The sequence below is a fragment of the Streptopelia decaocto genome (assembly GCF_964273445.1).
Source record: "Streptopelia decaocto genome assembly, chromosome: 2".
Lineage (NCBI taxonomy): Eukaryota > Metazoa > Chordata > Aves > Columbiformes > Columbidae > Streptopelia > Streptopelia decaocto.
The window spans coordinates 111,721,065-111,735,538 of record NC_138655.1 but is presented as its reverse complement, the minus strand read 5'-3'; the positions used below and the strand labels follow the sequence as shown (position 1 = coordinate 111,735,538).

Genomic DNA, 14,474 nt, shown 5'->3' with positions numbered 1-14,474 from the left:
ACAGAAAGATCTATTTCCCATGCAAAATGAGCTAAGTGTCTCCTCCTGCTCTGAAGAAAAGTTTCAGGCATTTGTTATAAAAATTTATTTCAAAGCAAGGCCCAAAAAGCCAGAGATTAAAACACTGCTACCAGAATGATAAAGAACATAAACATAATTTATCAGTTGACTGAAAAACGACAATGTCTTGTTGAGATTCTGCTAAAAGCAGTAAGGCTACAAGGATTTTCAGGGATCTTCCCTGTGAAGAAACATCCCAGTTAAGATAACCCTTGCCTTCCTCCACTATGTTCCAAACAACACGGGGAGAGAGAGCTGTTGGTGGGCAATCACATGTGACTTCTGTCCTTAGTTCTGCTTTTAGATACCTGTAATTTCTAGATGCACAATTTCTTGTAAAGACAGAGAGAAGAGCAGCATAGCAAAGAGTTGGAAGAAATCTTGTACCAAAGATAGCACTGTTCCACAGGAAACATCTCTGAAGCATATGCACTTTAATGCTTGTATTAAAATATACAGCCTCTGAACCAGTATTTCACAATCAGCCTTTAACAGTTAGGGATGCGATTTTTTTTTTCCACCTGCAAAATACCACTTTCCAAGACAAACTGGGCATTCTCAAAGTTAGACTTGGTCAAAGAGTTTCTCTTAAAATTAGGAGCAATCAAACAGAATTTGTTTCCCCTAAACTCTTAGGAAATTTCCTTTGTTTCCTAGCACAGTCATTTATTTCTCAATTCTCATTAAATCGTTCCCCAGACAGAAGTGGAGGGAGTAGTGGTAAAATCCCTATGCACCACTTCTAGTACTCTCAGTTATTTTAGAGAATGTCTTTTATTCTCAAGGGAAATAATATAAACCAACATAATCCTTTGTAAAGATGAAGACTAATGGTTTTGGACATCATAATAAAGGAAAAGAAAATGGAACAACTGCATTGTCAGGTGAACCTTAGGCAAATTCTGAAGTGGCATCTGTAGTTCTGTGTTCAATAACCTTCAAGGGGATGGGAGCAGAATCAGTAAAGACAAAAATAAAAGCTTCTGAAAGGCCCTTTAGAAGCTCTTAATAACTTAAAACACTTCTAAGTTTTTGTGGAAGTTGTAATGAGCACATAAATATACAAGCCAAAAATTAAGACACACCTCTAGTAGCTTTTAAAAAAAAGACTTCTTGGGCTTGAGCCAACATAATAAGACTGAGAGTTCCAACTGTATCTGGAGAGATGTCCACTGTAGGTTCTCGACTCAGGGCTGACAAAACAGTGTCTTTAATGTGTTGGAAAGCACCACTCGCAAACTAAGCAAAACAAAATAACATATAATCATTCATGTTTCCAAATACATTTTTCTCTTACAAATATAATACATACAACCATTTAAGAAAACCTAGAGCTTTTCTGGTATATGGTTTCCTATCTATTGTTTAGGCACTAAAAGTAATTCCTTGTGACATCTTGTTCTTATAGCCACTTACACTGAGACATTTACGGACTGTAAGTAAAGGTATACTTGCTACACCTAACAGTATAAGAACAGCTAAATTTTAATGCATTCCACAAAGAAGAAAGATTATTATTTGTTAAAACTAAAATTCATACTAGCTGAAAATATTAAATCTTAAGCTGAAGCTTATTAGTTACCACACACTTGAGGGAAGGAGTATGGGGAACTTATGGAATTAAATCCTTCAAAGTTGGTAAATAAATATGAGCCAAGACCAGCTAGTTAGCCAATCCACCTTTGCAATTAAGAGAGGGAAAATATGTATATATATATATTTATGTGTACAGACAGCTTTAAAATTGAGAGATACTTATTTGATGTTTTACGATTAATGTTTCTGAATCCCTAAGCATAGGCAGGGAGCCTCTGTACCTGATAGTGCTTAGCTGCAGCTTTCAGTCCTTCATCGTTATCCAGATTCTGTTCTGCTGCAATCTGGCTTGCCAATGCTCCACAGTTGAACAAAACGCAGGTCTTCTCATACCCCAAACTTGCCAAAGCTGCAATCAAAATGGACAGTTACCCATATTGTTAAGAAAATAAACTTCTGTAGTCTAGCATGTAGATGAGGCCAACACTACCAATAATCGTATTTAAAAACATCAACAGTTTAAAGCCAAAGAAAGTAACAATCATGCTGAAATCTTAAAGTCAAAGTCGTCTTCTATTCTGAAGGCTTTAGATAGTCTAATTTAGTACTTACACAAAACTTTTCAACATGAAGAACTGCAGCGAGTGGCATAAAGCAGAAAAGCAGTAGCACGAAAATCTACACAATACACACAATAATTTGAAAGTCTTTCTAACTAGAGCACAGCTTTCTGGCTCCTGAAGGTACAGAAACACATGCATTACTGCAGGATAATCTGAAATACGAACTTCCATGCATTAATCACTATTCAGTAATTGCCCAATTACATGCTCTTACTGTATATTAAATGAAAGATTAACAACCCTTCTCTGATTGAGGCCAAAGATTTTTACATCCTCTATCTTACTACCTATTGAAATGCAGGGAATTTTTCACCTCTCAAACCTACTGTTTCAGACTGAAAATACTGACAAATATCTTGGTTATCCATGTACTTAAACAGCTAAGGATTTACTTAATTAAAACTTGTGCTCACTATAGTATGTCCTGTCCAGATTCAACTCCCATAGTACATCCTAGCCCCAGAGGATGGAGCCCAGAGTTCTAGAAACAGTAATACCCAAACAGAAACCATTCTGAACCTATTAATTGCTTTCAAAAGGTTATTGGCCACATACCAGTACTGGAAAATCTAAAGCCTGTAGATACTAATTTCCTACTACTGTTAGAAAGTTTCCAGACACCCCTCTTGGAGAATACAGCACACTTAACTAGTTAATTTTCAATTTCACAAACCCAGGTATACCTTTTAAGTTATCCTTAAAACATTTCACTAACATCCAGCTTCCTTATATAGCTACATATTTATCTAACATGACTCTGAAGTTTCTGTGTTAGCAGTTCCTGACCTGCACTAAATTTTGAGATCAGCAGCCACAAATCTGACATGCCATTTTTCCCATTCTGTTTCCCTCAGTGAAAAGCAAGCTACACAATCGCTGTATTTCATCAATAGCCATTTATATAATCTCTCTTCTGTAGTTTATTTTCTAGAATTTTTCTAAAAAGAACATCTTGTACAACTTATACATCATTCAAACAACTAAAACACACAAAAAAATGAAAATACGGCTTTAAAGTTTCTGAAGTGCAGAATTACTTTAACTGCAGAACTACTTTATACTCTGGCCTGCATCTCAAGCGTGATTTACTACAGTGAGAACAGCTGTTCAGCAATATAGCTTTTCCTCAGACTCATCTGTTTATAGCTCTACCTATTAACTTCAGCCAACATATTTCAGATTACATGCCACCCCGTGAACCGGGTCACTTTTCAAGCAGCCACAGTATCTGTCAGCTACCCCTGTGATACAGACTTGGGACTCAGGGGAAGATGGGAAAAAAGTTTGTCACCGCAGCAAGAGCCAGAACTCTCAAGTCACACCCCTGCATCTTGGCCTCATGGAAGTCAAAGGAGTTTTACACTGAATTTCCATCTGGAGATAGGATTGCCTCGTCTTTAGAAGTCAACAGAAACTTTGCTCACTCAATAACTGAAAACTTTGCTTTATACTGGGAAATCCCACTGCTAATTCTGATCTGAAATAATGCTGAAACACATGCTCTAGTTAACCTGGAGAGCAGCATCTGCATAATCTGTGATATGGCAATGTAAAGATATATACTAAAGGACTCCTTTTGTTAATTTTTTCCACTAAGGTCTGCTTTAAAGTTTCAAAATAAAATTTATTTCATTTCTTGTTTAACTGAGCATTACTCACATCTAAGAATTTCTTTGATATTTCATGCAGACACTTGCATAAATCTCTGGGCATCTGCCTCAAACATTATATAGCCTAGTATATAATTAACCTGCAGACAAGCAAGCCTTTCAAGCTGCTGTAACATCACATATATTCAAATCTTCAGGGTAATCATCAATGTTATGATTACTTATTCTTTACAGACTATGTTTAAGTCACAATTAAATATTCTGAACTCTACTATGGAACAGGTTCAATCATCATTAAATGCTAACCCCAAAGAAGACAGAACCAATCAAACTCTGAGAAAAAACACAGCATCTTCAAGAAGCTTCTTCCAGAAGGACTTCTTAGAACAGTCAGAAAATAAAGCAAGAAAAGGTGCGTACCACCTGCTTATGCATAAGAATGTGGTGTATTGTTATGCATACAGTTCACACAAGCACAACCTCAGCAGGTGTATTCAGAACATGGGAAATTGCAAAGACTTCCAGTAGATGCTAACAGAAAACTATATAAAGGACACAAACTTCACAAACTTTGAAAAAACTAAAAAGAGAATAAGTACTCTAGCATGTTTTCAGGTTTTATCTGGAGCTTCAAAATTGCAATGGTCATCTTGCAATGCTATTCATGATGAACACTCAGTTATAAATGGAAACAATAAAGTATTATGACACATGACCAAACAACTCCTCAGTTAACTCAAAAGGATTTAGTCTTAGCTTCTACACTGGCAAGTGTTCCAAAACCATTTAACGACCCTGAATTCGTGGTGCAGAATTTCCTCTATAACTAAAATAAATCACAGGCTCAAACTCCTTACGTTTGCAGGAAACATTTTTTTTAAGTGTTCAAATCTGTATTAAAATATTTTAAAAAGAAGTGATACGTGAGTCATTTTTCAGCATGGGTAGATCCTTCTATTCTCTTGAACAAAATGTGACAACACACTGGTTTACTGAAGCCAGCCACCTTTACTCCCCTTCTTCTGAAGGAACTCACTCACAAGCACACCTCAAGAGGAACTTATTCCTCTGGAACAGTTAGAGCTGGCTTACCAAAAACCTACACTGAAATTTAATATAAATTGAACAATTTTTATTTATGTCAGCAGGGGCTGCTCCCAGAAAAAGTCTGAAGAGCAGACAGCACAACTATTATCAGACTGCACATCTATTTGTGCCTCTGGAAAACGAATATTAACTCTCAATTCTGCAGAAATTCTTTGCATGTTGCCCATTTATTTGTTAACAATGTTGAAGTGTTACCAATATAGTGGCATTCATTCAAAAGCTAAGTTGAAAATACTAGAAAGATGATTAACAATTCAGTTATATAAAAATACTGTTTAAATTTAGTATCACTAATACTTCCACACATACCCAATTTGGCAGATCCTCCAAAAAGTGATCCTTTATCAAAAGCATCTTTCCATGTAAATGTTACACAGACCTGAAAGTTGAGAAAAAGAAAGATCTTTATCTCTAAAATTAAATAGGAAATCTTCAGAAAATACCAAAAATTCACATACTTATCCTTTTATATTCTAATTGCATAAAACATCTCATCCACTTGTAATATTACAAACATTCTGGAAATTTCAGGAAGTCATCAAGAGTTACTTAAAAAATATATTTTATACCTTCTTTCCTTCCTGTTAGTTTGCTCATAACATTTCAAGCAGACAAGACAGAAATTCTCAAAATCATCTGTCCACTGTGCTCATATTCTGAGTGACAGGCAAATTTATGTCCAAACCAAGATATTCCTCCCCCAAGAAGTCTGACAGTCTGGTATAGTCAGAGTTAAAGGAAACCACCCAATCAGGCAGTTTCCACTGTTCCAAATTACTAGCATATTGGAACATTTTTATGAGTGAATTCAGTAGTAGCATTATCAGGAAATGCACTTAGGAAAGAGAAAGCAAGTAAAGATAGTGTGGTTTATATTATATTTCCAGCATATATTTCATAGACAATGCAAATACTTCACAGAATCTGCTTTGAAGTTCAACAACTTTATTCAGCTGATCAAACTACTTGTAGGCAATGGATATCAGACCAGAAAGGACAGCAAAATTCCTCATTTTCAAGTGGCTGGGGAGCACTTCAGAAAGAGCACAGTACTGTTTAATAACGTATTTTCCTCTAGCAGCAATGCTAGTTCAGGAAATTGTGGTCCCCAGCTGTTCATTGCTGCTTCCACTAACTATTTTTTCCCTTTGGTGGAAGAATTTACAGATCTGCAGAACTTGCTCAAAGTTTTTCAGTTTTCCGTTCCTCAGGTTTTGCAGATCACCATATCAAAACATTTGCACACTAAAACCCAAAGTGTAGTTATTGGCTACAAGTGAATGAAGCTACATGCAAAACTCAAATCAGTTTGAACTGCATTAAAACTATCTCCTTACTTGTAATCTGTAAGTCTGAAATAAATCTTTTCTTTTAGTCGTAACATTACCATTTAAATATGACTTGATCAGGAAAGAAACACAAGTTCTGTCCCATTTTAAATATACCCAAATAAAACCTACATCTTCTTCCATCAAAATAAGGAGCCTAAATATGTATTCCAGTCTCCACCTGAGGAAGACTTCAATATACAAGAGTTAAGCTGAATTTTTCCTTAGAGACCGGATTTTAAAGAAATATGGTAGGAAAAACAAAACAAAAAAACAAGCACTTAACGAACACCAATATCTACCTAAAAATTACGTAATTTGTAGATGCAGAGGCAGGAATAAAGTGGCAAACTCTGAAGTGGGCTTATTCTGTTAGCTGTTGCAAATGTAACATCTACTGTACTTTAAAAGCCAAAGATCATATTCCATCCACTGCCAAAGGTTTTCCCATAGAAATTACGTTTTAAAAAGTCTTTGTAACATAGTACAAAATAAGACTTCCTGCAAAAAGGAGACTTGAAGAGGACTCAGCACAGCACAACTCTCTGACCTAAACTGCAGTGACTGCTAACCAAAGTCAAACACTTCTGAATCTGTAAAATGAAGGCAATTATGGCCACTAGTGGTGAAGTTTCAGTATAGACTATATGTGAACACCAATTAGAAAATAAACAAAGACTGAGAATATAAGGCTCAAAGAGATTAAATGCCTTGTCCAAAAGAAGTGCTGTTTAGTGGATTAGGTACAGGTTTAGAAGTCATACATCGTAGGTGTCAACATTCAGTTTAATGGTTTGTAAGTCATCTTACCTGATTTTCAGAGAATGGAAACTTCGGTTCAATTGAACACAGCTGATCATAGTATCTACATTCAAAAAAAAAAAAAAAAAAAAAAAGGAAGAAAAAGCTATTAGATAAATCAAATTAAGAATCTGGTTTCTTACACTGGCATGTAAGGAAAAGGGCACAACAATCCCACACACAAAAAAATTGTGAAGGTCATTTGTAACTATGGAGGATTTGCAGGACAGAGATAAATCCTGCCTAAAAGGATTTTTTCAGTAGAGGAACGAGATCAGCTAGAGGCAGTCTTCCATAGATAACATGGAAACCCTGCCTCAGTCAGAAGTGGAAGAGTATCACAGATGAAGCTGACCCATTCCTCTTTCTGATGGACTGTAGATTAGAAAATAATGTCATGCAAAGGAGTCTCTGTATACGTACAGGAAGACAAAGAGTACATTAGACATTAAGTTATGCTGAGAAAGTAAATTAAGTATAGCATTTAACATAATATTAACAAGCTACACTGCACTCTCTTGATCTGAACATTATAGCCTACTCCCTTACAATTTCTGACTCATCTGTTTAAACTTCAATATCTTTGAAATAGATGCCATTTGCCTTACACAATATCAACTGGAAAGCTAAATCCTTGATAAAATAATTTAGCTGTAAGCTTAGTTTTCATTAGAATATATTGTAGCAGTCACAGTGAATTAAAAACAGAAGTTCCTCTGTGCCAATATTTTGTCTACTCACTGTGGAAGATGTTTAGGAAAGAATGCCAGAAAGATAATATACCAAGTACAGCACTGTCCCTCACACAATCTATCCAGGCAACAGTTAGCAATTCAAAGATTTCCCGAAGTTGTACCCTATACCTGCATCACTTGTTAAAACATGAGAGGCTGGATGCAGAGCAGAAAGCCTTTAAACTGCCAACGCCTGAGAACACAGAACATGTAAAGCCTGTTTCCTCTTCCCACAGCACATACCATATGGGCATACACCCATCATTATAATGGTCAAATTTTTTTTAATAATTTATATTCCCAATATACAAAATACCTTGTAGCAATGAGTTTCACAGCCTGTGAAACAGGGTTAACATGGTTTCTGTTTCCTTACATTATTAAATATTAATCGCTATTGATCTAGACATGAAGCAGTTGTACAAGGTCTATGTTCTTCAGGCAATGAATGTTTGCTTAAAAATTCAAGACACATTTTTTAAAAGTCATATTAAACAACAAAAATAGTGCTAGTATAGTCTTCAGTGAATTATACCTCCGGGTGTGTAAAATATTACAGGTTTCTGACTACAACTGAGCCACTGCGATTTAAGACATAACATACTAAACTGTACCAAAAGCTACAATAATCTGCAACAGTAACCCAGCAGGGCTTCTACTAATCATTGAGTTGAAAGAAATTGCTCCTAAAGTTAAAACAAAAGTCTGCAGATGTTTACTGTGACAGCCATTTAATCAAGATTAACTTTTAATAACTTACAAGGTATGCAAAAGGCAAAGTTAAAAAAAAAAAAAAAAAAACACACATACCTTAATGTGGACTTTAAAGCAAATGGTAATTTTTCTTACTGTCTACACAAATCTCTGAATCTGTATTCTACTTTGCCATACTTCAGCATAGAGGTTGCTAGCACAAGAGCAGCCATTACGAAGTCAGATTTCAAATATACCTCCACTGAGAGACTTAACTTTATAAATCAAAGGCATTTTTCAGAAATAGCTAAAATATTGGCAATAGAGTCTGATAATTTTAAGCTATGTGATAGTATAGTAACTAGTTTCTTCCAATATTTATGAAGCTAGCACATGAAAGGTAATGACTTTAAAATAATGTACATTTGTTTTCTGTAAAAGAATTTTCATTTGTCTGTTTTCTTCATCTTTCATTAGATGGCCATACCTTGAAAGCACATATCACTTGAAACAAAGCAATAGTTAAACAGAATTTAGTTAAAATTTTTTAAGTGATCTTACATCCAAGGCTTGACCTATAAAAATCGTATACAAGAGCATCCCTTCTGTAGTTAGAGAAATTCAGCTTTGCATGTTGGCGCGCTCTCATCAGTTTAGGGTTGGTCTGATTTATCACACCATCATGCTTTTTTTTTTTCCAATCCTAATAGGTTTCAGTGATACAGATTAACACAAGCAGTACAAAATTTAGTTTAATACTAGCACCGAATATCACTTCAACTGAAATATTTACATGTACTTCCTTCACTGACTTGAGCTGGTCTCAACACAGTAGTTTTCATGCAGTATCAGAAAGAAAATGAGACTTCCCACGCTGTCTCCTCCTACCTCAATTTAATTTGTTAACCAAAAGCCACCAGTAAAGCTGAGTTGTCTTCCCACTTTCCACAATTATCCTGTCCTCATCTGCCGGGAGGGTAGTCAAGAAGCAAATCTTGTTAAATGGCCTCGTGCCTAAGCATTGGCTGTCTGCAAACAGACTATTCTTTGTATGTCAACACAACCGCAAAGAAAATAAGACAAGATGGTGTATGTTCATCCCAAATATGCACATTTCTGTATTCAACATCAATTAATACCAACAAGACAGGGCCATTTGTTTGGTTGCTTTTTAACGAGTTCAGAACTTACGTTACTACTTTCTTTACTATTTTAAGCATGTGATATCATTCCTTTTCATTAAAGAACTTGAAATTCTACTCAAGATTAAGAGCTCTTTAAAACTCTGCAGACTGAAAGAAAAAAAAAATCACACAAGCATAAAACCATTAGTTTTGTTTAGCAGTAGCTAAACGTATATAATTGTATCTAAAACCTAAACATATATAATTGTATATATAAACTAAACATATATAAATAAAATGGTAAATGAATATGTTAACTACAGAACAGCATAGAACTAGCAGTACAAAGACAGAAAATAAATATTGAAGGAATGGCCACATCTGATGCACATATCAGTTACATATTGAAGGATGAGAGTAAATATGAAGGTGTTATTTGAAACAAAGTTTACAGTAATCTAACTATCAACACACAAAGAACAGAAGTTGATGAGCACTGTGTTTGGCTGTGCCAGAGTGACAAACTACAAAACAGCACATGAACATGTCAACTGCCCTAGTTCCAACTAAAGCAACGAAAGACAGGATAGATATCAGCAACACAGATCTAGTTCTTGAAGTATAGCAATCTTTCACCAAAACAGGCATTACACACTACCAAATGCTAATAAAAATGAGTTACAGCAGTTAAATGAGTTGGAAGTCAAGGTTTAACTTAGAATTTAATTAAAATATATGTATTGCATTAAGAACCACAAATCCTGTTCCTCCTTCAAAGAACCAGAAAGAAAAATCTCTTCTAAAAGAACATAAAAGAGACCAAGATTTGCCTCCACTATTCTAGATAAGAACAGGAGCTCTGAACTCACAGCTGGAAAACAGAACTGCAACTTTCAGCTCTCAGAGGATTTGACCATTCAACATAAAACCATGCACCCCTCCCCCCTTTTCCCCCCTTTTTCTTTTTTTAAAAGAACTGCAAGAGTTGTCAGCAGAATTAAACCAATTAAAATTGTACCACCATCCCATCCCTCCAGAAAACAGAAATGAAATCCAGACTATCTTTAATATGAAGAGAGAAAGCAAGGAACCCCTTGAAGCTGTAATTATGCTTAAAAGGGGGTTTACCAAAAAAAAAAAAAAAGAAAATAAATCTGCTATGACAGAATTTAAGGGGAAACATCTGTACCAAGCTCACCTATGTCACCTTCAGAGTGCTCAGATTCTCACAAAACAAAGCAAGCCTGGAATCAGGCTGAGGTCTTCCCCAGTTACGCTGTGACCCTTCTCACTGGCTACCTCGAATACTTCTCCAAGAGAAGCATTTGTGATCATCAGCCAAACAACAACACACCACACACTTTCAAAGTTTTCCTAGAAATTAGGCTGCAACTGAGTTCATTTCTTCCATAAAAGAAAAAAAAAAAAAAACAACAAAACTGCAGTAGCTACTCAGCAAAACGTGGCTTCTAAAGATTAAAAAACCATGAGCAAATCCTAGATTAATTAGCAGAAGATTAAGCCCTCGTTTCTCAACAGTTAAATGGTCTGAAGTGCTCTGCTAGGTATTATGGTCTATAAAAAGCCACAAAGAAGTAAATGCATGCATAGGCTACCCACATTGTAATTAGCTCTTCCAACCTTACTTCATTATCTAAGAAGTTTTGAACTCCAATTTTAACAAAAATCTTGCTAAAGTTATTACTTAAACATAGACTGAGTACAACCCTTAAATAGCAACAGGAAAATACTGGAAGAGGTAATGGCATTTTCAGAGGAAATGCAAGGCACTGAGATGCTTGTGCTCTTTCAATCATAAGCTCAGCTGGATACTTCAAACTTCTGGGTGTGCAGACAGTCTGACCTTTAAAGTAACTGCACCTTACAGAATATATGTCAGAATATTCTAACAGAATAAGAACAAACTTATTTTCCAACAACTGTAATGTATATAAATGGTCAGACAAGGACAAACCACTCATAACTTGTTAAAGGAAAACATACATCTGACAATCTTATTTTCTCTCATTTACAGTTAATTCAGACCTTCATCTTATCCCACTTCCACTGTAAAGGGAACAAATATTATCAAACAATGCAACTTAAAAAGCAAATGTTTGATATGAGGATGCCTTAGCGCAGCTTCTGTGTGGCACAGGTATCACATCTTGTTCGCACATAAGGTGGCACCGGCACAGAGCCTCATTCAGCACCTCCTGACTACTGCAATACCTTGGATGGCTGAATTCATCTATGGATCAACAGCAGACAGATCAGTGCATATGGAATTGACTCAAAAGGAAAACTGGTAATTAAGCAATTGCAAGTGGTTTCCCTCCATTAATCTGAGAGAAAACCTGCAGCGAAGTTACATACTATGGCTTGAATTAATTTAATGACCTAGTGGCACTAAAAGAGGGAGGTCCCGTTCAGCCCCTTGGCCTTCAGCGACACTACTTTTAACTTCTCCAATGTTCATCTGACCTTCCACTGAGCTCACTGAAGTTGCTCACCTGTCAGAAAACCATGTACACCTTTTGACCTCCAGAAATGGCATAAGAGAAAGGCCAGAACTGAAGAGACAGCTTTCTTCTTTTGGTGATGTAGAGTTGTTAGGGTGAAGTTATACGATGTGGCTCGGCCAAACAGGGATTTCACATAGAAACTAATCACAAACCCCATCGCGACCTTCAGAAAAAGGAAACTCAAGTCCAGTGTTCAAGGGAAGACAGTCATATGCCTTTCAATTTGGCTAGCAGAGTCCCTCTTTTGGTTCATAGATGCTTGTTTTTTCCCCGACCTTGAAAAGGTATACATGGTAGTATTTTCAAAAGCATACATAGCAATAAACAGGAATAGAACAGGAAACCACAAAGATAGTGTAAAACACCATCAGTACAGTCATAGCTTTTATAGCCCAAACACCCACTGAAGGGTTGATAAGCTCAAACAAATCAGTAACTTATTTTATAAATCTTATCTTCTTTTTAATAAGTGACTTGTGTCTTTTCCATTCCTTTTCATTTTTTTTAAGTTTATTTCTAAGAAATTCTAGTGAACATTGGATGTATTTCTGCTTGTTCATAGTATTACAGAAATGTGTCATGTCTACAGGTATCACTTCTATATTAGATAATCCATCTTTTTTTTTCCTTCTTAAAAAAAAAGAAATCTGGTACTGCAAATAGAAGTGTGTACTTAGTATTAGCCTGGTAAATGAATCACAATGACCACAGTGAGGAGATGAGCTACAAATAAATGGGCTCAAAGCATTTCAAACATACAGAAACAAAACAACAGGATTACCACAGTAAGTCAATAATGCAATTCATAAATGTTCTAGAGAGAAACAGGAAAGAGTGAGTGCTTTTGTAAATGATGGAGCAGTTATCCTAAAGCAGTTATGCAGGTTATGCAGTTTACTGGGCCAAAGACACAGATGAATCTTTTGCTCACCTCTCCTATGATAATTCCAGCGCAAGAGGCACCAGTAAACTTTCTGATAGCAAGCTAAATGTGTTAATGCAGAAAATATGGATGTATTTACAAATACATCAAAAAGCCACTAAACACAGACAACAGAAGGAAAGTTGTCAGCTGTAACAGCAAAATGTAACACTAAACCAAAAGATACACTTGCCCTCTTCTGATTAACAAAATAGTCTGCAATCTCTACCTAGATCCAACCCTGACTGGTATGTTAGAAAGGGGAAGCTGACCGGGCTCCACCCTATGCCTCCCCCGCCAGCCCTGCGCTGTCATCATATGACATCCCACGACGTGCGGTAAGGACAGGGCACCCCAAGATGCTGCAAGACACCCGAGCGCTGGCCCGCCCGCCCCAGACACAGGCGGGCAGGCAACCCACAGGCCGCTGCAGCTGGCCCGGCAGCCCCGGCTGCTTCCTCCCGGCGAACCCCGCCCCACCTGGGCCGGCCCGCCCGCACCTGCTTCCGGCTCCGCCGCGCCCAGGGCCTGGAGCTGCCGCCCGGGCCCCTCAGGGCAACTGGGGCAGGGGAGATGCGCGCCCGCCCCGCCAGGAGCGGGCGGAGAGGAGAAGGGAGGCCCGGCGGAGGGGGGTGCGCCCGGCGCCGAGGGGTCTGTGCCGGCCCGGCCCTCCCGCTCCTACCTGAGGAGGGTCTCGAGCGCGCTCTCGTGCTTGTCGAGGGGGCGGCCGAGCGCGCTCTTGCGCAGCTTGCTGAGCTCCTCGGCGGCGCGGCAGTGCTCGGCCTGCGCGTCGCCGCCCGGGTAGCTCTGCTGAATGAACTTGCAGAGCGGCTTGGCCAAGTCCACCTCCGAGGCCTTTTTCAGCTGCACCGAGATGAAGTTCGTCATGGCTGCCACCACCGCCGCGCGGGGGATGGGGATGAGGCGGGCAAGGCAGCAGCCGCCGTCACCGCAGCTCCGCGCTCCTCTTCTCCTGGCCGAGCGGCCCGGCCCGCCGCGCTGCCCGCCGCCTGCCCCGACCGCGGCCGCAGCCCCGCGCGCTTCCGGGATCGTCGCGCGGCTTCCCGGCGGAGCGCCGTCCCTCGCGCCGCCCCCCGCTGCCCGCCGTCACACGCGCCGCTGCCCGCGCGCAGCCGCAGCCGCCTCAGGGAGGTGACGGGACAGGGAGGCGGCGCCGCGCTGCTCCAAAACCATCCCCCCCCCCGCCCCGGGTCCGCAGGGGCGGCACAGCCGGTGGGAGCCGCGCGTTTGCACCGAAGGGAGCGGGGCCGGCGGCGGCGCGGGGGGTGGTGTTGGAGGGGGGCGGTGTTGGAGGAGGGCGGTGCGGGGAGGCCGGGAGCTCGAGTGCTGTCTCTGGAAAAGCGCCGTTTTGCGCAGGACGTAACCGCGGAGCTCAGCTGTGGTAAGGGGA

General features: G+C 39.0%; 1 protein-coding gene across 2 annotated transcripts in view; it reads right to left on the bottom strand.

The window, feature by feature from the left end:
- Positions 1 to 14,260, bottom strand: part of PDCD6IP (programmed cell death 6 interacting protein) — a 35,157-nt gene extending 20,897 nt beyond the window's left edge. The window contains exons 1-5 of one of the 2 annotated variants that reach the window (XM_082043905.1): positions 13,746 to 14,260; positions 7,075 to 7,129; positions 5,246 to 5,315; positions 1,878 to 2,005; positions 1,146 to 1,299 (exon numbers count right to left, since the gene is read on the bottom strand). In XM_082043905.1, the coding sequence (XP_081900031.1) occupies positions 1,146 to 1,299; positions 1,878 to 2,005; positions 5,246 to 5,315; positions 7,075 to 7,129; positions 13,746 to 13,951 (613 nt within the window). In that variant the 5' untranslated portion in view covers positions 13,952 to 14,260. The remainder of the gene's footprint in view (positions 1 to 1,145; positions 1,300 to 1,877; positions 2,006 to 5,245; positions 5,316 to 7,074; positions 7,130 to 13,745) is intronic. The other variant, XM_082043906.1, reaches the window with a different exon arrangement.
- Between the last annotated feature and the right edge of the window lie 214 nt (positions 14,261 to 14,474).